At 50.2% G+C, this 23,581-nt stretch overlaps 1 protein-coding gene across 2 annotated transcripts in view; it reads right to left on the bottom strand.

Annotated features, from left to right (window-relative positions):
• CHCHD6 (coiled-coil-helix-coiled-coil-helix domain containing 6) overlaps positions 1-23,581 on the bottom strand; it is a 357,646-nt gene that overhangs the window by 289,372 nt on the left and 44,693 nt on the right. For both annotated transcript variants that reach the window (XM_066352687.1, XM_066352686.1), the window contains exons 3-4: positions 23,327-23,399; positions 20,887-21,031 (exon numbers count right to left, since the gene is read on the bottom strand). In XM_066352687.1, coding sequence (XP_066208784.1) covers positions 20,887-21,031; positions 23,327-23,399 — 218 coding nt within the window. The remainder of the gene's footprint in view (positions 1-20,886; positions 21,032-23,326; positions 23,400-23,581) is intronic.

Below are 23,581 nucleotides of genomic sequence, written 5' to 3' on the forward strand. Positions count from 1 at the left end.
GTTTTGATTTCTACACTATAAAATGGGGCAGAGGAGCACACGCTGGAGGAAAGAGCAGAGAAAGGCCACATGGAGGAGAGGAGAAGCAGCCAAGATGGCGAAGTGCCGAAGGAGAAGCCAGTTTGTGCAGAGAGAAGGAGATGAAGAACAAACCTTTGATTCTAGGAAACTCGGATATGTCAGTGGCTTTGGGAGCCCTGAATGGAAAGGGAAGTGTTTTCCCACTGTGTGTATTTCTTGCCTGCCGGGTGCAAGCTAGGATTAAAGGTAATGGCCCTCCAGTTCTTGGCTCCATTGTTTCATTACTGTCTGTCAAAATCAAATGCGAACCTGCACGGGCCAGACGGCTGTGATGATGGCCGTGCCTACTGGCTTTACATTTGGCATAGTCTGTGGCAGGATTTGATACAGATGAGTATGGAGCCACCACCACCTTTGAGTGGTGGAGTAGAGGACTGGCTGCTGTTATGGTTCCCCATGGCTGTCCTTTTGGGGGCCGTAGGCTGGCTGACTTTTACAGCCATGCATGAGGAAACTGAGCTCTGTGGAAGAGGCTGCCTGGGACCTGCAAACCGAGCAGTGGAAGGAGCTGGAGCAAACGTGGGAGAAAGAGATGCCAACCCTGGAGCTGGAGCAAGCACTGGAGGAGGAGGCCGATGTGGTTCGTGAAATTCGCTTGGAAATGGAGCAGCCGCTGGAGAAGGAATCACAGGTCCGTGAGTTACAGATTGCCCTGGACGTTGTGGAGAGCCAGCAGTGGTGGGAGGCCAGAGCTGAGGCTGGGGCCTCCCCGCAGAGCAGAAGGTGGCAGCGACCCGGTGCTCAAGCCCGGCGACAAGAGCTGGTGTTTTCAGTTCCTCTTTGGAGGATGAGGAGAATAGGGCTGGAGTTGTGATCCGCAATCTCCAGAAGGTGAGAGCCCAGCAGCAAGGAGTACCTACTACACCCCTGGTAGGTCTGCGATTTCGGAACATAGGGGCGAATGCCATCATGCTCTCCAGAGCAGAAATAGAAATAATGAATGCTATTGCCACGTGCCCCTCTTTGGGACAGTGTAAGACCTGCCAGGACAGCAGGGATGAGGGGGGTGGCTGAGGCCCCATGTGCGTGGACTGATTCCTGGACTGTGACCGGAGTGGGCACTGGGCTCCTTTGCTGGATGGACTAATGGATTTTGGACAATGTGAAACACCCTGATGGGGGTGGGGGGCAGCTTTGCTGGAGGCCCTTCCCCTGTCCCAGGAAGCTTTTCCCATGGCTAGAAAGAAGGCCGAGGACATTTTGCACTTTTGGCAAAGTGCTCAGAGACTGGTGAAATGTACCTTTGTAATTGTTGAAATTGTATGATTTGTCATGTTGTTGTAATTTGTGTAATGTGCCTAATTTCCTTGTGCAGGAATACCTGTGCTTTAGATTGTGAAGCAAGCAAAAGGGGTGGAATGTTGGTCAAATAAGTTTGTAAATATGATATATATCATATGTTTGCTCACTTATAGTTTGCATTGGGTTTGGGGGACAGGCTGTAAGCAGGCAGGGTCGTTACAGCCTAAGGCTTAGTTTTAAGACTAAGCTTTTCCCCACACCCCATGATAGGGGGTGGTGCACTCTTATAAGGAATCCCATTTATGCCTCAGATAAGTGGCTTTGTATCAGAGACTTCTTGTTTGTATATTGGATTAAAGGTTTTGATTTCTACACTATAAAATGGGGCAGAGGAGCCCATGCAGGAGGAGAGCAGAGAAAGGCCACATGGAGGAGAGGGGAAGCAGCCAAGATGGTGGAGTGCTGAAGGAGAAGCCAGTTTGTGTAGAGTTTGTGCAGAGAGAAGGAGATGGGGAGCAGAGGGGAATAAAGGCTGGTGAGGTACAAACCTTTGATTATAGGAAACTCGGATAAGTCAGTGGCTTTGGGAGCCCTGAATGGAAAGGGAAGTGTTTTCCCGCTGTGTGTATTTCTTGCCTGCTGGGTGCAAGCTAGGATTAAAGCTAATGGCCCACCAGTTCTTGACTCTGTTGTTTCATTACCATCTGTTTGAATCAAATGCAAACCTGCACGGGCCAGGCGGCTATGATGGTGGCCGAGGCTACTGGCTTTGCAAGTTTATTGGCCAGTGACTACAGGGGGCTAAGGCAAACCCAAATCCTGCAGCCCCTCACACAGCTGAGGTCCCTTTTTATAGACAAAATCACACACTGGCCAGGCTTGGGAGGAACATGGTACAAAAGTCATTGATCTCATTAACAAGCTCACTGAATTTTACTGCCTTGTTATAACGTTTATATGTAGGATCTATCAAAAGGAGAACACTGCTACACCCTAAAGGCTTTTAAGAAAAGAGAAGTGAAGGGATTCTTGGTAAGTTCCATCTTCCTTGCTCTGTAGTTAAATTATGACTTAGCTGACCCAGCTGCCCTTGCAAGCCCCTCCTCCTGCATTCTTCTCTTTCCTTTCTTCACAGAAAGGAGGGGGTAAGAGGCCTGACTTTTGCTCTTTAAAATGGCCTTGCTAATGCTAAGTTTCATAGTTCCTTGGCACCATATCACACTGGCCCCCGGGCACTGGTTTCAGACAGGAAGGAGCTGAGTCTGGCAAGAGGGAAGGGAAGAGAGCAAGCTCCAGGGGACAGGGGGGGCTCCAGCCAGGCCGATACGGCCCCTTCTGAGATGGAGAAGAGAGGGTGGCGAGGCAAGGGCAGAGGAGGCCGAGCTGGAGCTAAACAAGGCAGGGAATGCACGCAGTGGGTAATGCCGCAGGGGCCGGCTGGAATGGAGTGACAGGAGGGATGAGCCAGAGGCAGGGGGAGGTAAGAACCTATGATCCTTCAGCCTGGTGTGTAACTTCATCCTGTGGCCCTCAGGAGTCTAGGTCCAGGTGCAGAGATAGCAAGTGGTGGGGTCACCCACAGCTTAAGTGTGTCCAAATGGGGTGGAGGAAGCACATGAGAACCAAGAGAGGGAGGGAAGGGAGAGAAGGTGCGGCTCTAACTGGCTGTCAGTGCATCCCGCAGGGCAGGGAGGTGCCTGGGGCCCGGGAACACAAAGAGAGTGCAGATAAGGGTTCACGGGACTGAGGAAGAGGAGTCTAAGACTCCAGCCAGAAAAGCTGAGGCATCACTAGCAGCTCCTGAGGAGGAATAAGGAGTTGAGATGAAGGGGTAATAAAAGAAAATGACTCTAAAGCTTCAAACGCCTTCACTCCCAGAAGAGAAGCCAGTGGTCCCACAGCCCTGTGCAGTCACAAAGGGGCTTCCCCTGTGAACAGCCAGGAGCCATGGCCACCATCACAGCCACCATCACAGCCACCATCACAGCCACCTGGCCCGTGCACATTCACATTTGATTCGGACAGACGGTAATGAATCAATGGAGCCAAGATCTGGTGGGCCATAACATTTAATCCTAGCTTGCACCTGGCGGGCGAGAAATACACACAGTGGGAAAACACTTCCCTTTCCATTCAGGGCTCCCAAAGCCACTGACTCATCTGAGTTTCCTAGAATCAAAGTTTTCTACCTCACCAGCCTTATTCACCTCTGTTCCCCATCTCCTTCTCTCTGCACAAACTCTGCACAAACTGGCTTCTCCTTCAGCACTCTACCATCTTGGCTGCTTCTCCTCTCCTCCACATGGTCTTTCTCCGCTCTCTCTCTGATGCTAATCTCAGGAACCAGAGAGCGCAAGCTCCCAGTCTGCCCCATTTTATAGTGTAGAAGTCAAAACCTTTAATCCAATATATAAACAAGAAAGTCTCTGATACAAAGTCACTTTGGGTGGGAAAGGCTTAGTCTTAAAACTAAGCCTTAGAGTATAACAACCCTGCCTGCTTACAGCCTGTCCCCCACACCCAATGCAAACTGTAAGCGAGCAAACCTACATATCATATTTACAAACTTATTTGACCAACACCCTGGGACTGGGACCAGGATAAGAAACTTGGGCGAGACACCCAGGACTGGGGTAAAGATCCCCCCGGGCCACCTTGAGACCCACAGACCCCAGGCCAGCCGGCCCCTCCTGTCCATGACAGCGGAGCACTGTCCGAGCAGCAGTGATTTCAACAAGAAATCCTGAGGTGGCAAAACGCAGGGCTCAGGAGCAAAGATTCAGGAAGCACTGCAGAGAATCAAGGAGGGAAAAAGGAATAAAGGGAACCTGCCATATTTCGAGCTTCTGAGAGTTAACAGTCTTACTCATTTCCCATCAGAAACCTCTTCAGGAGAGGGTAAGCACACAATAGGCTATCAAAAGCACCAGCCCACACAGCTGCTTGAAATTCCACACATGTGCCCTGGCTGTGTATTCCTATTAATGTCCAGTGTGTGTCAGCATGAAGATAAGGTGGCGACATCGTGTCCGACCAGTCAACTAGAGAACAGCCCCGTGTTCCACATTGTCTGACACCTGGCCAGCCCAACAACAGCGGCTCTTCAGCACAGCTGGCCCGCACTCACTATCACTAGCACTCCTACTAGGGCGGCCAGCGAGGGTGGAGTGGAGGGCAGGAGCGCAGCAGGGGGGGGGGGCATGCAGGGCAGAGAGCCGGGGAAACCTGAACGGCTGCCCACCGAGAGAGAAAACAGCCACACGGGGCTGTGTGCTAAGGGAGGGTACGAGAGAGAGCAACCAGCACAGAGACAGAACAGGCAGCCAGGGTGAGGCTGACGTATGAGTGGCGGTGGGGCTTGGGGCTAGCCACGAGCTCCTGAGAACTCCTCCAGGGAGACTAGCTTCGGGGGCATCAGAGCACCACTGTGCACCCCCTTCCCAGTCCCAGCGAAGAACAAAGCACCAGCACCCTCCAGAGAAACTCTGCTGCACTCAGCAAGGCAAGGACGGAGGAACTGCCGCCACAGGCCGGGGGCCACGACTCCACAACGACTGTGTGCCGGTGGGCTCCGCCCTCAGCCTCACCAGAGCCCAGGACTCACAGGAACTCCAACCGGGGCCTCCAGAGAACATGAACTTGAACAGTGCCAGCACAGAGCAGCACCCAGCTCCCCCACTCAGCTCCCGCCCTGGGAACCAGGAGACTGTGCCCAGCAGGGTGCAGAGGGTCTGCTTCAGGGCCGAGGAGTGCGGAGCAGAGAGGGGTGTGCTGCACATGCCGCTGATAATGACACCCACTCAGTAACAGCCCTCACACCCGCCCCCCCCCCCGGTCTTGCCCCTTTCCTGTCATGGCGGAAACCAGTCCCTTCTCTATCTTTGGACACAGATTAGTCACCTGTGTTGTTCCTCTTCCCCTGCATCTTGGGGGAGCTGGTATAATGCAAAGAAAAGAATGAGCCCTGGCCGGTTGGCTCAGTGGTAGAGCGTCGGCCTAGCGTGCGGAGGACCCGGGTTCGATTCCCGGCCAGGGCACACAGGAGAAGCGCCCATTTGCTTCTCCACCCCTCCGCCGCACTTTCCTCTCTGTCTCTCTCTTCCCCTCCCGCAGCCAAGGCTCCATTGGAGCAAAGATGGCCCGGGCACTGGGGATGGCTCTGTGGCCTCTGCCCCAGGCGCTAGAGTGGCTCTGGTCGCAATATGGCGACGCCCAGGATGGGCAGAGCATCGCCCCCTGGTGGGCAGAGCGTCGCCCCATGGTGGGCGTGCCGGGTGGATCCCGGTCGGGCGCATGCGGGAGTCTGTCTGACTGTCTCTCCCCGTTTCCCGCTTCAGAAAAATAAAAAAAAAAAAAAAAAAAAAAAAAAGAATGAACTGTTACCTCATCCACCAACAGCACACTGGATATCCCATTAATGTCATGTCACTGAAGCGTCCTAACAACTCCAGATGTTTGCCATTGACGTGAGGAAACGGGGCTCACAGAGGTTAAGTGACGTGCCCAGTGTCATGGAGACAGTGCATGGCGAATGAGTCCAACTCTACCAAGTCCCTAAGCGAGCTCCTTGCGCACTGCCATGCCGCAGAAGGGGCTGCTCGCCACCTGACCAGCACCAGTCCTTTCTCCATTAATAACAGAACCCTAACTGTTGGGGGCAGGGGTCAAGTGCCCCACTGCAATTACTCACTGTCTTCTCACAGCCAGATGTGGTCCTGTGACACAGTTCTAATAAAGAGAGTCCCTGGGGAAGGTGTCTCTCCCACATAAAACAACACAACTTCAGTAGGAAAGGCTTGTGGCCCTTCCTTCTTCCAGACTAGAAAACTGATGTGAGCGTGGAAGCACAGCTCCATCCCGCAGCCCCGAACAGAGCTGCACTGAGGAGGACCCCGGTCCCTCCTGACACACCAAGTACCACACCTGACAGGGCTACCGCCCCAGGCTTCTGTGTGCACAAGATGAACAAGCCCCACTGTGTCAGCCCCAGCCATCTGGGCTGCCATATAGCCAGATCCGCTCCGGACGGCCCACATGTTGCTCTACCTGAGAGCAACGGTCGGAGCGCCCAGACACCGGATATGGAGACCTGGCTCAGCCACTGAGTGGACACAGAAGTAAAAGGAAAAATCTGAGATGTTTTTCCTGTCCCACTTAATAGTGTTCACCAGCCAAATAATCCCTTTTCAATTCTTAACAGTGCCAGCAGCCAGCACTGGCATCTACCCAAAAGGGTAAACACATGCTGCCTCACTGACAAATCTGAAACATTTTTCACAAAACGGAAAGGGCAGAAACATAGCTCCCCAAAGACGACTTGAATAGGCTGCACAAACAGACTCAAAATAAAGCATGACGCTCCCTCTCCCCACCCCGCTAACGTCCTGGAGACACGCACAGAAGTCAGCAGCACCGCCAGCTCCTCTCGGGCAGGAGAGGAAGGAGAACCAGCTGCCAGGAGCTGCAGGGCCGCAGGGTCGGCCCCCTTGACCCACAGGCACGAAGAGCGGCGGGCCGGGGGAGCCGTACTACCCCAGGGAGGAAAACCAGAACGGGCCCAGAGCAGGCGCCACAGCCGCCCTGCGTGGCTAGCCTGCCCCCCCCCCCCCCCAGCCACGACCGCCAGCACACACCATCCGACTCCAGCTAGGAGGGTGGCCCCAATTCGGAAGTCAGGTGTCCCTTCAATTCAGCCCTACTCAAAACACAAAAGCCCCAAACTCTCAAAATCACTAAGAAGTGCCACCTGCTGCCTCGATGCCTCTGTCAGCTGGCTCAGGTCACCCCCCTCTGATGGTGGGTTTCTGCAAGGAAGTCTGCAGCTCAGATCCCGTGGGTCCCCTCAGGCACACGGAGGCCAAGGAGCCTGGCTGAGGTCAGCAGCTGAGTCCCTCAAGAGGCTTAAGAGAAAAAGCTTCTCTCATAGTTCTCTCCAGATCTCAGCCCTCGCTGTCAGCCTATTTAGCTCATCCCTGGTGCTAACAGACATTTTGGTAGAAATGCAATCTGCTAATTAGAAGCAAAGATACCAGGAATGGAACTACAATCAGCCATTTGCCTAACAAAGTAAGCAGCTAATGAGGATTCCCTGCTTCTTCCAGCACACAGCAGAGGTCACCTGCCTGAGCTGGCACAGAGCTGGGGGGGAGTGAAAGGCATCTGCAGACTGGGAGGGGCGAGGGCAGGGGCTGAGCCATCCCCAGCAGCCCAGGCTGTGACGCCCACTTGGGTTCCAGCTTACTAAAACAGCTTGCACTGCTCCCCAGTACTGCCATCTCCCTTCCCACCTCAGGGCCACTGGCTCAGATTCTGAAATCCCTGCGTTTCCATCTGAGAAGTCCACAGAGTACCAGCTCTCTTTAAAGAGAAGTCCAAGAGGTTTCCACTTTCTCCTAAGACTCAAACAGCTGGCGACACTCTTCCCCTTCTCCTTGCTCTCCTGGTGGCCCTGCCCAGATGAACCCTGGGTCCTCTTAACCCCATTCTACTTACCCACCCCCTCCTCTTAGCTCATCCTTCTCCTCCTCAGGACTAGGGTGACCACCACCTTCCTGGTGGACATAAAACAGGGGACAGAAAGGCAGGACTTTTTCACCCCAGGGACACCATCACAAGGCACTTAATGAAGTGAATGAAAAACAAGAACTTCACAGACTTCTCAGGGCCGAGGCAGGAGTGAAACCCTCAGGTCTGCGGTGCCTGCCTGGGACCACATCCCCACGAGCAGAGGAGCAACCGAACTGCAGCAGTCCTCCCATGCTCCAGGCCCGTGAGCCCAGCACGCCCGGGAAGGGTCATTTCTGTTTCTGCCACGTGCCTCCACTGCAGGGTCTGCGGCCGCAAGAAACCAAGAGTCTGGGCTCCACACAGCAAGGTGACTGCTGCAAGTCTGATGCGTGCCACCTGGCATCCCCCATGTCCCGTGGCCATTACCACCTAGCCTCTGGCAACATTTTCTTATGCCCAGTCCCCTAAAATGCTGAGTTTAGCTCAACCAGACCCCTCCCAGGGCATGGTACAACAGATGGCCAAGTCTCTATCCCAGCATCCTCAGCAAAGACAAGAGCTCCTGCTTTCCTTTGAGGCTGAGAAGTCTAACAAAGACATCCAGGTGGTCAGCAAGCTGTGTCAGGGACAGGGCCCAGGGCCACTGGTCATCTGGTGAACATTTCAAACAGCAGAGTCCCTGCCCGCAGAGCCACAGCATCAGTGGGAACACTTCACACCCCTTTAGTGGTCCAGACAGCAAAAGGGCCGTGAGTCCCCTTTTGGTGCCACTGGCTCCCACTGTCAGCCCCGGAGCCAGCTCTAGGCCTGCCGTGCCAGCATTACATGGGAGCTGTTAAAAACACATGCCTTTCTATCTCCCTTCCTGTCTGTCTAACACACACACACACACACACACACACAGAAAAACAAAACAAAAGGAAAAAAATCCCACTATTTACAGGGTCACAGCAGAAGAGTATTTAATCCAGTTGTTTCCAGAGTGACATCCAGTTGTATGTTTTATTACCAAATTCCCAGGTGGTTCTGATGCACAGCAGGTTGAGAAGCTGGGCAGAAATGGACAAAGAGCAGAGTGAAGCAGGTAAGACAGTCGGCAGCTGCAAAACCATGCAGGGCCCTCATCCTACACCCATAACACACACCCGGGAAGCCCCAGGGCCTCTGTTCACAAGAAAGGTGTTTCTGTGAGGCCCCATCTCTTTTCAGACAGCTGTCAGAAGCCTGCACGGCTGTTTGTTCTAACAATCAGTTCACATAACTCTGTGTCCTGGGCCCATAAGTGAAGTGAAGAAGAGAAGAATTATAACATTGTTAACGACGTGAAACCCTGTCTATCCCACCCACAGAGGAGCCACCATAGCACAGTGAAAGTGTCCCAGTGACAGGCATTTAGACGTAGTGCCCCGTTGGCTCACTATCCCAGAACAACGTGTCCACTTCCTCGAGCACTGGGTGCCAGCAGATAGGTTACCTGTTCTGCGGGTCGATCCTCACAACCTCCCAGAAGGCAGGCATCACAGTCCCATCCTCCCGCACTAAGGGCCATGCCTAGACGTGGGGCCAGACTCTTAGCCTATGACTGGATGCCATGTCTGATTTTTATGTCCTCCCTCTACCCCCAGTTTGTATAAAATATATGAGAAATAAAACCAAAGTTCTTTTTTTGGTGTGTAATCAGCTATAAAACAGTTGCACCGGGTTTCATACAAGCCTATTTGTACGTTTCTTTTCTCCAAAGCCAGGTTACTTTGACCTTGATAAAGAAAACAAGAACCCAGGAGGCCTTACGTCACCCTCCTAATTATGCCACCTCTCTAAAATAATTAATGTATACTCCCTTGCTCTTTGAGCAAATGTGGCTGCAAATGGGGCACAGAGACAGTCAGCCTGCTTGGTATGCCCCTTTATACCCTGCTCTGGGAGACCCAACTGTCCTGCAGAAGGACTGACCCTATACATTGGAAGCCGTATGGGCCTAAACACTCAGAAAGGGAGTGAAATCAGCCATGTACTTTGTCCTTTTCATTTTCCTTGGGAAGTAAGGAGTGCTCCAAAGTGATGATACTAAAAGGGAAAAGTAAAATACATTTGGTCGGTTTTATGAGAACCTTCTTTAACTATACTGTTTAAAAGACTTGGATTTGGGGCCTGACCTGTGGTGGTGTAGTGGGATAAAGCGTCGACCTGGAAATGCTGAGGTTGCTGGTTCGAAACCTTGGGCTTGCCCGGTCAAGGCACATATGGGAGTTGATGCTTCCTGCTCCTCCCCTTTCTCTCTCTCTCTCTATCTCTCCCCCCCTCTAAAAATCAATTAAAAAAAAAAGAGAGGCCCTGGCCGGTTGGCTCAGCGGTAGAGCGTCGGCCTGGCGTGCGGGGGATCCGGGTTCGATTCCCGGCCAGGGCACATAGGAGAAGCGCCCATTTGCTTCTCCACCCCCCCCTCCTTCCTCTCTGTCTCTCTCTTCCCCTCCCGCAGCCAAGGCTCCATTGGAGCAAAGATGGCCCGGGCACTGGGGATGGCTCCTTGGCCTCTGCCCCAGGCGCTAGAGTGGCTCTGGTCGCTGCAGAGTGACGCCCCGGAGGGGCAGAGCATCGCCCCCTGGTGGGTGTGCCAGGTGGATCCCGGTCGGGCGCATGCGGGAGTCTGTCTGACTGTCTCTCCCCGTTTCCAGCTTCGGAAAAATACAAAAAAAAAAAAAAGACTTGGATATGGGGCAGAACTGAACGAACACCCTCCGTGCACAGCGCGAGGCACCGGAGCGCAGGGCCTGCTGACCCCGAGAGCCAGGCAGGAGCTGGAGAGAAGCCCACGGTGCTCCAGGCCACACACCAAGCACCACACAGCAGCTGTGTGCAGAGGTACAAGGAAGCCCCCTGGGAGAGACAAGCAAGGCCTCCAAAAAGTCGGATGGAAAAGCAGAAGAGCACAGACACACCTTCAGTGAGATTCTAAGCCTGCTAAACAGAAGGTTTTGGTTCCACCCTCACAGGATCTGAAGCCAAAGCGATGCGGAGCCCACACCTTGCTCAACCACAGACCAGATTTACTGCTCCGCCCACACTAATGGCCTGTCAGAGAAGAAGAGTGGCATTCCTGGGCACAAACACTGTCTACCTCAGTCTCTACTGTTCTGCCCATGATGTTCAGTGCAAATCAAAAGTTACAAGGCACATAAAGCTGCAGGAAAATCAGACCCATTATCAAGAGAGGAAATAGTCTATTAACTCAAAACCAGAGATGACCCAGATGCTGAAATAACAGAGAGAGATTTTAGAATAACTACAATAAATATGAAAGAGGTGATTAACTTGGAAATAACAAATTACAGCAGAAAAATGGAAACCATAAAAAAATTCCAAGTGTAAACAGAATCAGAAGCTAAAGTGGAGATGCATACCTCTTCACAGGCTGTCTCCAGAAAAATCCTCATTTTACAGGTCGGAACACGGAGCTGACAGATCCCAGCATGCTATGAGGCCTCTCACAGAAATGACAATCCCTGAGGACCTGGGGCGACCACCAGCACCTCTGCCGCCAGCTCCCTGAGGACCTGGGGCGACCATCAGCACCTCTGCCGCCAGCTCCCTGAAATAGCCGGTTCCTCAGAGACTTAAACAGTTAAAGTCTCCAGAGCTTCCCCATCCAGTCCAGGGGTCAGCAAATGACAGCCACCAGTGGGCTCCATCCCACAACCTCTGTTAGTATGGCCTCTGAGCTAAAAATGATTTTTCCTTTTTTAAAAAAGCTATAAAAACAACAAAGAACGTGTGGCAGAGACCATAACCTGAAATATTTACCATTGGCTCTTTGCAGAGGAAGCTTGTCAATCCCTGATCTAATCTAGAAAGGACTCGGCAAGACCTACGGAAACAAAGAAGGGGTATCGATGGCATGCTCTTTTTTTCCCCCGATTTTACCAGCCATCTAAGTGGTGACAAGTAGATCTCCATAGGAATTCAAGCTAGCTCAAATTGGAGCAGGTATAAGGACAAAGTCATCCACGTCCCTAGGCCTGGGTCACCAAAGTCCCACTCTCTGTCCGTTCCACACAAGTTAAACCCAAAGTCTCTAAGTCTCTGACTAGCAGTCGTATAAACTGCTTTCTAGTCGACTCCAAGATATCATTCTGAAAGGTTTCTTTGTTGCTGTTCTGCTCTGTTTGGTTGTTTGTCAAGGTCAGCTCTATGAGTTGCTATCCATCCTAGGAAAGGCTAGAGTGGGTACTTGCTTCCAACCATCTGCAAAGCGGCAGGGGCAGAGGCCTCCAGGAGCCGACAAAGGACTGTGGTTTCGTGATGATCAACTCCTTTGGCTTCTTCTTGTCTGGGAAGCTCTTTATCCATTCTTCAATTCTAAATGATAGCTTTGCTGGGTAAAGTAATCTTGGTTGTAGATCTTTGCTTTTCATCACTTTGTATTATTCTTGCAATCCCTTCTGGCCTGCAAAGTTTTGGTTGAGAAATCAACTGACAGTCTTATGGGAGCTCCCTTGTAGATAACTACTTTTCTCTTGCTGCTTTTAGGACTCTTTGTCTTTAACCTTTGGTAATTTAATTATCATGTATCTTGGTGTGGGCCTCTTTGGGTTCACCTTGTTTTAGATTTTCTGTGCTTCCTGGACTTGTACACCTGTTTTCTCCACCAAGTTAGGAAGTTTTCCTTCAATATACAATATTTTCATATAGGTTTTCAATTCCTTGCTCTCTCTCTTTTCCTTCTGGTATCCACTCTCCCCAAAGATGCAAATGTTGGTACGTTTTAAGTTTCCCAGAGGCTCCTTATACTATTCTCATTTTTCTGGATTTTTTATTCTCTTTGCCGTTCTGATTGGGTGTTTTCCATTACCTTCCAAATCACTGATTTGATTCTCTGCTTCATCTACTCCACTGTTGATTTCCTATAATGTATTATCATTTCAGTTAATGCATGCTTCATTTCTGACTTTTTGTTTTGTTTTCTCTGTCTTTATATATCCTATCTCTTTGTTGAAATTCTAAGTTCCTCTAGTCTGCCCCTAAGTTCACTGAGTATCCTTATAACTAATGTTTTATACTCTGCATCTGGTAGATTTCTGCTCTCCATTTTGTTCAGTTCTTTTTCTGGAATTTTGTTCTGTTCTTTCATTTGGGATGTTTCTTTATCTCCTCATTTGGCTGCCTACCTGTGTTTGTTTCTATGTACTAGGTAGAACTGATATGCCCTGAAGGCTTAGAGGAATGGCCATATGTAGTAGGTGTTCTGTAGGGCCCAGTGGCACAGTCTTCCAATACCCAAGCAGGTATAACTTCAGGTTATACCCCCCATGTGGGCTGTGTATACCCTCCTGTGGTAGTTGGCACCTCAATAGCAGTGATTTAGCCCCAGGCTAATCAGCTGTGAGGACTGGCTCTAACCACTGTGTAGGATCAGCTGTGCAAAGGCCAACCCCCTAGAAAACGACTTACATCAGCAGAGCTCTGGTGCCCACCTGAGTCAGATCCTTGAATGTGCCACTTGTGGAGGTGGTTGGGTGGTGACTCAACGTGGTCTGAAGCTATCCCACAGGGTGCACTGGTTCTGGGTTCTCCCAGAAGGTGCAGGCCAAAGTCAGACACCACCTGTACCCTGACCAGGGACACCCAGCATGAGCTACAAAGTGACCTGCAGATGGCTGTTACTTGTGGTGAGCTCAGAAGTGCTCAGGAGAGGCCAAACTGTGAACCAAGGCCAGCTGCCACTACTGCCAGGCCTGGGGCCATCTGGCAAGTGGTATGGAGCATAAACATGAGTCAAGGCAAGTTATTCATATGGAAAAGCCACTTGGGAACAGCTTGCATGGACCCAAAGGTTGGGTGAGGCAGGGTCTCAGGTCACCAGGGCAGGGAAAAAATGTTAGCCAGATGATAAAGACTCAGACATGGTACCCACTTGCCAGCTCTGTGGGGGGAGGGCTCAGCAAAGGAACAGCAGCCTCTGCCAGCACTTCTGTCTGGGAGAAAGCTGCCCCTCCAGCTCTTGTGCTAATGTCAGACAATTCGGGTTTCTTCCCAGTGTGTCCCTGGTGCCTTTCAAGCTGCTGCCCCAGTACTAGAGCCCCGAGGTAATGGGTCTGAGTAAGTCTGTACACAGGCCCTTTAAGAAGACCTAGGTCTCCAGCAGCCCTCTCTCTCATTCAGTCCCATCCCTGTTGGTTTTAACAGACAAAAGTTAGGGGAATGTCTCTTCTCAGCACTGGAACTCTGGGCGAGGGGACCTGGTATAGGACTGGGACCCTTCCCTTCTCCATGGGGACCTTCGCAGCCAAGCCATCCCTTCAGATTTTTAACTGCCACATGTGAGTGTGGGACCAGCCAGCTACAAGTCTCCGCCCCTCCTACCGGTCTCAACATAGCTTCTTCTTTGTAGCCTTAGTTGTAGGACTTCTGTTTGGCTAGATTTCAGGGGGCTGAGCTGTATCTTACTTATTTCCATTTATCACAAAATTAGCCCAGTGCTTAACATGTAACAGGCACACAGAAAATTTTATATATTTTTGTATACACACACATACACAAATAAAATTGCTCACCAAAAACAAAAAAAAAAAAAAGTTTTTCCTTTCTGTCAGGTGTAATGTGATCACAAATACCTAATAACATCTGTCAGGAACACAGTGGGCAAGGTTATAACTCTAATTTCTCCCTAAAGGAAAGCTACCGCCAGGCCTTTATTACTCCATCCACTGGATTTTTAAAGCTCTTCTCATCAGAAAACAGCCTCAAAAAAACACTTCTCTCTCTAAAATAGTTTGGACTCCAAAACATTGAATTGGACACCAAACTTCCTCCCCCAATTCAGAGAGAAGACATCTCACATAGGCTCCAGTGACACTCAGGGCCACCATCCCCATCAGCAAGTGGCAAGAATCAGGCATAAATATAATTTAAAACAGTTCACCACTGATGTACTATATGGGAAATGATAACACTTCCCTCATCACAAATAGGTTATAAAAATTACCTTTTCTTATCATTAGTTTTATGAACTTTTCCCAATAATGAACTGAATCATTCCCTCACGAAGGGACTAAAAAATCAATATTATAAAAGTCAGAAGCAAAGATACAGTGCATAAGTGTACATTAAATGTCAAACCGCACTCAGCTTACTCAAAAGGATACCCTGCAGATAAGGCTGTAGGTTCAAGGGTGGGGGGCTTGAAAACACTAGTCAGAGAAGCCACCAAGAACAAGTGGGTAGCCAGCTCTGCCTAGCAGACTTCTTCAATCCTTGCCTCTGGAAGATGCAGATGAAGAAAGAAAATTCTCTATGCTTCTGTTCAGGTTGTTCTGTCCATCTTTCTCCTTGTTTTTAAATCCTCCAAGGTACACCAACTATTGGGAAAACAGCTGTGTTCGGCTTGCTTGCTTGCACTCTACATGATTAGTGTGTGAGCACAGGGCACAGCCACATGGGTACAATCCGTGTAAGGCACTGGGTGCTTTCCTTTGGGACAGATTGCAGACCGCCTTCCTGCCGCTGCGAGGGGCCGTTGTGCTGTTTGCTCACCTGCTGTCATGAGAAGCGGCTATCCCCTGCCTGTTTGCTCGTCTGTTTCTGCAAGTCTCCAATGAACAGGAATGTCCCAAAGCTTTCCAGCTCCACAGTTCCTTTACCATCTGCCCAAATCTAATGTGAACCTGCCTGGCCTCAACTGCTGGCATTACATCTGGCGTAGTGGGCAATACCCAATTTCAGATCAGGTTGGTATGGAGCCACCAAAACCCTTGTGTTAGGTTTAGGTTTAACTTCCTTTAAATCCAGAGCCCCTTTAAAACTCAAATTTCCCTCACCCAACTTCTCACTCAGGCTCCAACCAGAACATTCTCATCCCCCATTGTGAGGTTTTGGCTAATTTGCTTGCTATTCTCTCTTAATGGTTTCCTGGCCTTCACTTTGAAATGTAGCAAAAAGTTTATTTTTGCAGAAATGTCAGGGAATGCTTACATTGGGAAGGAACCTGACAATTAGCAGAGTTTAAGTCACAACAGTTATTTGTAAAAAGCCCAGCCATAGGCCCAGAGATGCCGTCTTCTGATAGATCAGCCACCAGGGCAAAGCTGTGGGAGGTGGGGAGACTGGCTTGCCTGCAGTCCCACTGGGACCTGTGAACCATCCCGAGAGTTCTCTTACAGTGAAGCTGGGAGATAAACAGTTCAGAGGAACGGTGGCCTCACTCCAATCCACATACGACATCCAACCCAATCCTCTGTAGAGGTGGCGACGTCAGCCGCTTTTTCCAAGACCCCTGACCTAAATACACCCTGCTCCGCCCCTCCCTGGGGCTGACTCAGCTTTAGTCTGTCTTGGGCCACCTGCCCCCAGGTGTTTTAAGTAAATTTTCTTTCGGAACACACCAGCCTTGTGTTTTCGGTTCAGCTCTTCCCAGCGCCCACCCGTCGACCCAGAAAGGGGTTTAGCCTTCAGCTATCTCATACGGCATGAGGCAGTCCAGCCGGAGTCCCTCCGGGTCTGACCCAGTCGGGGGTTTATACCGACCTGCCAGTTGCCAAGAAAAGCTGACAGGAAGCTTTCCCCCTTCCCCACAGCCACCTTCCATTCCGGTGCAAGGGGCTCAGCCTGCCAGCTCTTCAGTACAGGATAAGGCTGTCCAGCTGAAGTCCCCCCAGGTCTGACCTAGTCAGGGGTTTACACTGCCCTGCCAGTTGCCAAGGGAGACTGAAAATAGACTCCGCCCCCTCCCCAGTGGACCGGCCCCAGTTTCCACCTTTCCCCTTGAAGGAGTGGCAGCTGTTCTCCAGCATATGGCTCCCCGTGACTGTCCTGGTGGGGGCCATGGCTGGGTGTTTTTTACAGCCCTGCAAACAGAAACCAAGAGCTCTAGGAGAGAGGCTGCCCAAGGTCAAAAGCTCCAGCACAAGCTATGGACTGAGCAGCAACAACAGCACCATGAGCTGGAACAGTCGCTGGAGAAAGAGCTGCAAATTTCAGAACTTCAGTTCAGGCTATAGGCTGAGAACCAACAATAGCTTGAACTGAAATGAGTGTGGAAAGGGAGGCCAACTGCTTTTGAGAGCTTCGGTGTGAAAGGCAAGCTAAACACAATGGCACCTGGAATTAGAACGGTCACTTGAGAAGGAGTTATGGGTTCAAAAAATCCAGTTTGCCCTAGGAGCAGAAGGCTGGCAGTAAGAGTTGTTAGAGAACCAACTGTGGGTTCAAGAGCTCAAGTTCCAGCTTCAGGCCAGGAGCTGGCAGCCACAAGAGCAGAAGCACGCACTGAAGGAGTTGCACTCATGCCAGCGGAGTGGCTCTGAGTCAGGGGTAGCAGGCGTTTCCAGCTTCTCTTCTGAGTGGGAGCTTCTGGCTGAAACTGTAAAGATTACCCAAACACAGATGTGGGTAGATTTGATTGTAGCTAGGGCAGATAGGGAGAAACTGGATGGCAAATCTAACAAAGTTGTTTTGGAGCTTTAGCTTAAGCTGGAGCAGATGTTCCATCTACTGAAACAGTGGGGGAAATGGGTGACCCTGGCAGCTACCAAGAAAGTGGCTGGTGTTTGGGTTGTACATCTGCAAGATTACCTATTGGAGACATCTGAGAAAGAGGAGGATCCCCAAGAACATTGTCCCCGTTTGAATAGGAGGAAGGCTGAGGGACCTGCCCAACAGGGATGGGTGGGGGGCCAGAGGTCCCATGTGAAATTGGCAATCCACCGGTTCCCTTCTAATGTGCAGCAAGTGTTGCTGCTTTTTTTTTTTTTTTTGCAGCAGCAGCAGCAGCTAAGAAAACTGTCAAGGTAGCACAGGCCTTGAATGACCCTCCGAGGACCTGTAAGCTTGCGGGATTGTATGGGACTCATGGCAATGAACAGAGCATTTATGGGAAGGTTCTGAGGTCCGTTATCAAAGAGCTATAGAGCTAGTTGCTTGTAATAAACTTTCACCATCGGTGACTTGAACAGACAGCTGAGCTGTGTATCGTGGACTGATCACTGAGCAGGGTAACAAACTCTTGAAGCAGAGACTGCAACAAGAGGGGGGCACTGACTCCCTTGCCAGATGGACATGGCACTGCGGACAGTACTCCATATTTTGAATGAAAGACTTCAACTGGGGTGCCTGGCACCTGGGGAGGCCCTCCTGCACTAGACAGCTGCTCTGATACAGCTGCAAATACGCACGGAGGACACTTTATAAACATGACCCTGGACTGTACAAGCACCACACCTACAACGGGTGGTCTTATTGGCACCATGGGGTAGGGGTCTAGAAGTGGGCCTCCAGTTAACTCCGTGAGAAGAGTGCTCAAGGAGACACTGTGAAGGGCACCTTTATAATTGTCATTTTTGGTATAACTCATGCCTTTGTAATTTGGCTGCTGTAGTCTGTTCTGTTTCTGTGAATCTAATGTACCTCACTCCTCGCGCAGGGACCATACAGAAGATACCTATCATTGTAAGGCGAGCAACCCTAAAGAGGTAGAATGTAGGGAAAACAGCTGTGTTAGGCTTGCTCTCCTGCAATTCGCATGATTAGTGCAAGAGCACGTGGCACAGCCATGTGTACAGTCTGGGTAAGGCTATGGGTGCTTGTCCTCAGGGCGGACTGTGGACTGCAGACTGTCTGCCCGCCACTGCAAAGGGCCGTTTTGCTGTTTATTCACCTACTGCCATGAGAAGCAGATTTCCCCTGCCTGTTTACTCATCCATCTCTGTGAGCCTCCAATAAACGGGAACGGCCCCAAAGCTTTCTGGCTCCTCAGTTCCTCTGCAATCTGCCCGAGTCCAGTGTGAACCTGCCTGGCCTTAGCCACTGGCATTGCACCAACCCAAATGGAAGTAATGGCCACATTACTTCTGGATCCTTCGCTCAGCATCCAGGTGAGTACCTCATGACCCTACTAACTTACAGGCAGAGCCTGGTATTAGCTTCCCTTCTCTTTTTGCTCTGAGTATGGAACGCGGTTGTCAGCCTTTAAAACTGGGCTCTGCATCTGCTATACCACCAAGCAACAGAAACCACCTTCAGCTAAGTGACGGAAGCAGAGTTGGCAGCAGGCTATCAGCGGATGACCCAATCCTCAGGAAGGCAAAAGAACAGACAGAAATCAAAGGCAGGCTCAGAAGATGAGAGTCTTGGCCAGCCATACAACAAACAACCCCACCCTGGCCTCCCACCCTGGCCTTCTCGCTCACTCAGAAATGGAAGCCTCCAGAGAGAGGCTCCGACTGGCTGCCCCTGGGCCCGGTGCCCAGACCCTGCCTGTACCATGGCAGGGGAGGGAAGAGAGCTAGCTTCCAGAGAGGAAGTCGGGCCCTAGAATTGCAATCCCAGCATGACACAACAGGAAACAAGTAAGTTCCCAAAAGGAAACAGAGGTACCAAATGCATGAAGAAATAGATGCTGAACAGTCAAAAATGGGAATGTCCACAAAAGCAGCTACTAAACATCTTCAAAACAAAAAAAGTCACTTGCTTCACTGTTCCCTAGGATCTCCGGTTCAGAAGCTTTGGAGGTGGGAATCAAGTGAAGATGTATCTCCTTTACTGAAAGTTACCCTCTGTTTAAAAACAAAAAACAAAAAACAAAAAAACCCTACAGTCTGTACTGAAGGTCATTTATTTGTACTGATTACCCTTCAGGGACAGCTCTGAGGAAGCAGGGCCCAGGGCAGGAGAAGGGAAGCTGTGAATTCCCTTTCAGTATAAATAACACATTTCAGGTGAGAATAAAGTTACCGCACCTGGAACTTCAATTTTCCATGCTGGATGACAGTCCCAGGTGGCCAACCTTTCTGCTCATGTCATATTGACTAACCCGTCCTTCCCAGGACCAGCCAGGGTCCTTTGACTTGGTTGTCAGGCTGCCTACAGAGCGGTGACAATCTTCCTGTCCCTGACTGACTGTGAGAGCCTCTAGAACTGTCTCACCCCAGTTTCTCTCTGCATCAACTATTCTTCACCAGGATGCCACAGGCCTCTCAAAACATAAGTCAAATCACATCACCCCCATCCTGTGAACTTGTGGGAATCCTCCGCAGTTCCAGAGTCCCTGTGAGCTGCATTGTGGGTAAATTTCTCAAGGTGTCCAAGGCCTTCATCCCTCACACACTTCTTAGTATCCCAACACCTCCTGGATGTCTATCTGTCTCAGCCCACCTGCTCACCCAGCCTGGCTCCTCCACACTGCTGATGGCTAAGGTCAAATGCCATCTCTTCCACCAGCAGTTGATACCACTGTCATATTATCTTTACCTTTATTTCACACTTAATATAACACATTTGGCTTTTTTTTTCAAAGTTTTTGGTATTAAGTCTGTCTTCCCCACAAGACTGAAAATTTCCTAATGGAAAGAATCCTACATTGTTTGTATTGTATTTCCCTGAGGGCCTAGTTCAACCAACATGTCTTACGTGACTACTGCACATTTTGAACAACTGTGCATTTAGAGCAGAGTGATTCCTAACTAATAGACTCCTGCCAGGTAAGTGTATTAATAACAACAGCAACAACAGTCCACACCCACTACCTGCCAAGGAGCACTAAGCCCTGCACAGTGACTGACTCAGCACCTCCACTGACCCCTTGGGCAATACAGAGTGCAAACATCCTGATCCTTGACCAAGGCTCGCAGGCACTAGAGGAGGTGCCCATGCTAACAAGTGGGGAGCCCGGATTCACACCCAGGCTGCCTAACTCTACAAATTTCAGCATCTCCTCCACTGCCTGTGTCCAGGCCCCAGCCCTTTCCCTGCACAGCCAACTGGCATGTATACCACTGCAGCATTGCAGGACTAGCCAGTGAATGACCCAGGCCTTACACTATAGACGTGAGGTCCCTAGACTGAAAACAGAGGCCACACGTAGCAAAACATATCAGTACCAGAGCCAGAGGTATAAGAACCCAAGTTCCTGGTCCCTGAACAGACATCCTTGCCACAAAGGTGACTCGGAGGACATCAGAAGGGCAGCCTGAGTCCCAGGCTTCAGATGTATCAGGTCGCAGGCCTGACCTTGCTTCCCTGTGTTCCGAGAGCATGAAAGGCCAGCTCAGGAAAATCTGCACTCACCAGCAGAGCGGCGTTCTGGTTCTCCTGGTCCACGCTGCCCTCCCCCCGATGCAGGGATGCACTCCGGTGCCTTGTGGCTTCCTTCCTGTCCCTCATTGCCGCCTGGAACAGCTCTTCCTGGGCTAGAGCCTGCTCCTGTTTATACCTAGGCCAGGAGAGACATGGGAGAAGCAGGTGAGATGTAATGATGGCAGAAAGCAGACAGGAAAAAGTTTGTGCGCTCAGTTCAGGGGACCGAGAGCCTGGGGTCTGTGGGTCAGTACAACACTGAGGCTAGCCAGAGACAGTACTGTGAAAGCCCACACTATCTGACCCCTCAGAGGTCAGGCATCACGATCTGACCCCTCAAGGTCAGGCATCACTACCTGGCCCCTCAGAGGTCAGGCATCACTGAGTCCCCAAGGCAAACAATACTTTTTCAGCCAGACAAGACAGATCAGGAACAGAAGGAAAGCGACCATCAAGTGAGAAATCAGGCAGCCTTGTACCAAACGAGGCTCTTGGGGCAGGGTTTCAGCCCCACTAGCCACACTTTCAAAGTGGGTGGGAAGGGTGGGCAGCCCACCGTCCTGCCTCCATTACGAGCGTGACGGTTTTCGATAGCATCAGTCCTTTGTTTTGAACAGGCACCACTTCATTCTGACTCTGTTCCTAACCTCTGACCTATTTCTGGGCTTTCTGCCCAATAAAGTAATTCTAAAAAGAGAGAAATAAAGTTACTACTACTAAGATACTCTTAGTAGTAGTATTTATTATAGTGTAAAAAATGCGAACTGAAATGTTCAACAATCAAGGTCAAGTCAAAAAACATCTGGTATAATCACACAATGGTATATTACATCATCACTAAAAAATACATTGGCCCTGGCTGGCTGGCTCAGTGGTAGAGCATCGGCCCAGCATGTGGAAGTCCAAGGTTCAATTCTCAGCCAGGGCACATAGAAGCTCCCATCTGCTTCTTCTCCCTTCCCCTTCTACTCTCTATCTCTCTCTTCCCCTCCTGCAGCCAAGGCTCCACAGGAGCAAAGTTGGCCCAGGCACTGAGGATGGCTCCATGACCTCTGCCTCAGGTGCTAGAATGGCTCCAGTTACAATGGAGCAATGTCTCAGATGGGCAGAGCATTGCCCCCTCGCGGGCATGTCAGGTGGATCCTGGTCAGGAGCATGAAGGAATCTGTCTCTCTGCCTCCTTGCTTCTCACTTCAGAAAAATACAAAAAAAAAGAATACATTATTTGATTTGTCTATAAGTTGATCTAAAAACAAAGCCAATAAACTACTTTCAGCAATAAAAATGTTTATAAAGCAGGTGTAACAAATGGGAAAAATTATAATACTAAGTAAAAATAGTAAAATATAAAATAATATATAATGGAAAAATCCTAAACTAGAGAAAAAAAAAACATTTGAAAGAAGCACTCCAAAATACTAACAGTAGTTGTCTTGAAATGATGACTCTATGGATCATTTTTTCATTTTATATATTTCCTAAGTCTTTCATTAGTATGTATTACTTGATCATTTTTAACTGTTTAAAAATATTAAAAAAGGGGTTCAGTTTAGTTATTCTTGGAGAGGCCTCTTAGAACTAAGGAGGTGAAATTCTTAGGATGTCAATTTTAATCCACGACTGTGGAACAGCCCTGCGTGGCTGACCTACTGGAGGGAGAAAACTAACTGTGGCTGACACTGCAGACCCTAAACAAACTCACTTGGTCCTTCGTCATAGAGGCCAGTGTCCTCAAGACCGCTGAAGAAATCGCTCAATAACAATGCAGTTAGCAGTCAGGGAACTCTGTGTGCTGAGCATTGTGTGTGCTTTCTCTGCGTTAGTACATTTAATCATAACACTCCAATGAAAGAGGTACTCAAGTTGTGTCTTCCTCCAAGGCCAAGAGAAACGCAGTGATTTTCCAGGTCACATTGCCAATATGTCGCAAAATCGGGATGCAAGCCTGCACTCCAGGGGGGCCTCCCTGCCTTAACCGCTGTTCCACAGCCTCAGGAGGGAAGCGGGTCCCAGTTCAGGTCAGCCAGCTCTCCAGGGTTTGGCCTGTGCTGATGGGAAGTCACTAACATCCTGGAGCCAAGTCCGTCTCACCAACTACAGTTAGAATGGTGAGGTCTCCACTTTTTCCTTCCTAGCTCTAAAAATATGCCTGCACACTCACACAGGCACAGAAGGTCTAGACACTCAACTATTCAGTCCTGGCTTTTTCAAGTGAATTTTTGAGAACATTAGCAATCAACTTCTACACGCCCCCTTGGTGTTTCTTCTTCTATATATAAACTACGACCAGTACCACCACTTATACTGTAAGGCTGTCGTGCAATCTAAATAAGACAAACCCTACGACCCTCAGGCTATGTAATGGTTCCCACTGAGGAAAGGGTGTTCAGCCAGAGTGCAGAGCCAGGGGTGAGTGGGAACTCACACTCACCTCTTTAGAAGATCCTTCTCCACCCCCAAAGACCGCTGACCACCACCACCCTCAGACCTGGGCAGTTTGGAGTCTGCAAAGAGACAAGAAGAGAAGGCCTGTCAGTAGCATGCTGGGATAAATGGAGACATGGTGGTCATCCAGAAAAGGGGCTCAGGAGTGCACTTCCGTATATGAACACATCCTAGGGGATGGACAAAGGACAAATCCTTCATCCAGCAAGTTTGGAAACGGGTGACCCAAAGGCTTTCCACC

The sequence above is a fragment of the Saccopteryx leptura genome, chromosome 11, assembly GCF_036850995.1.
Source record: "Saccopteryx leptura isolate mSacLep1 chromosome 11, mSacLep1_pri_phased_curated, whole genome shotgun sequence".
NCBI classification, from domain to species: domain Eukaryota; kingdom Metazoa; phylum Chordata; class Mammalia; order Chiroptera; family Emballonuridae; genus Saccopteryx; species Saccopteryx leptura.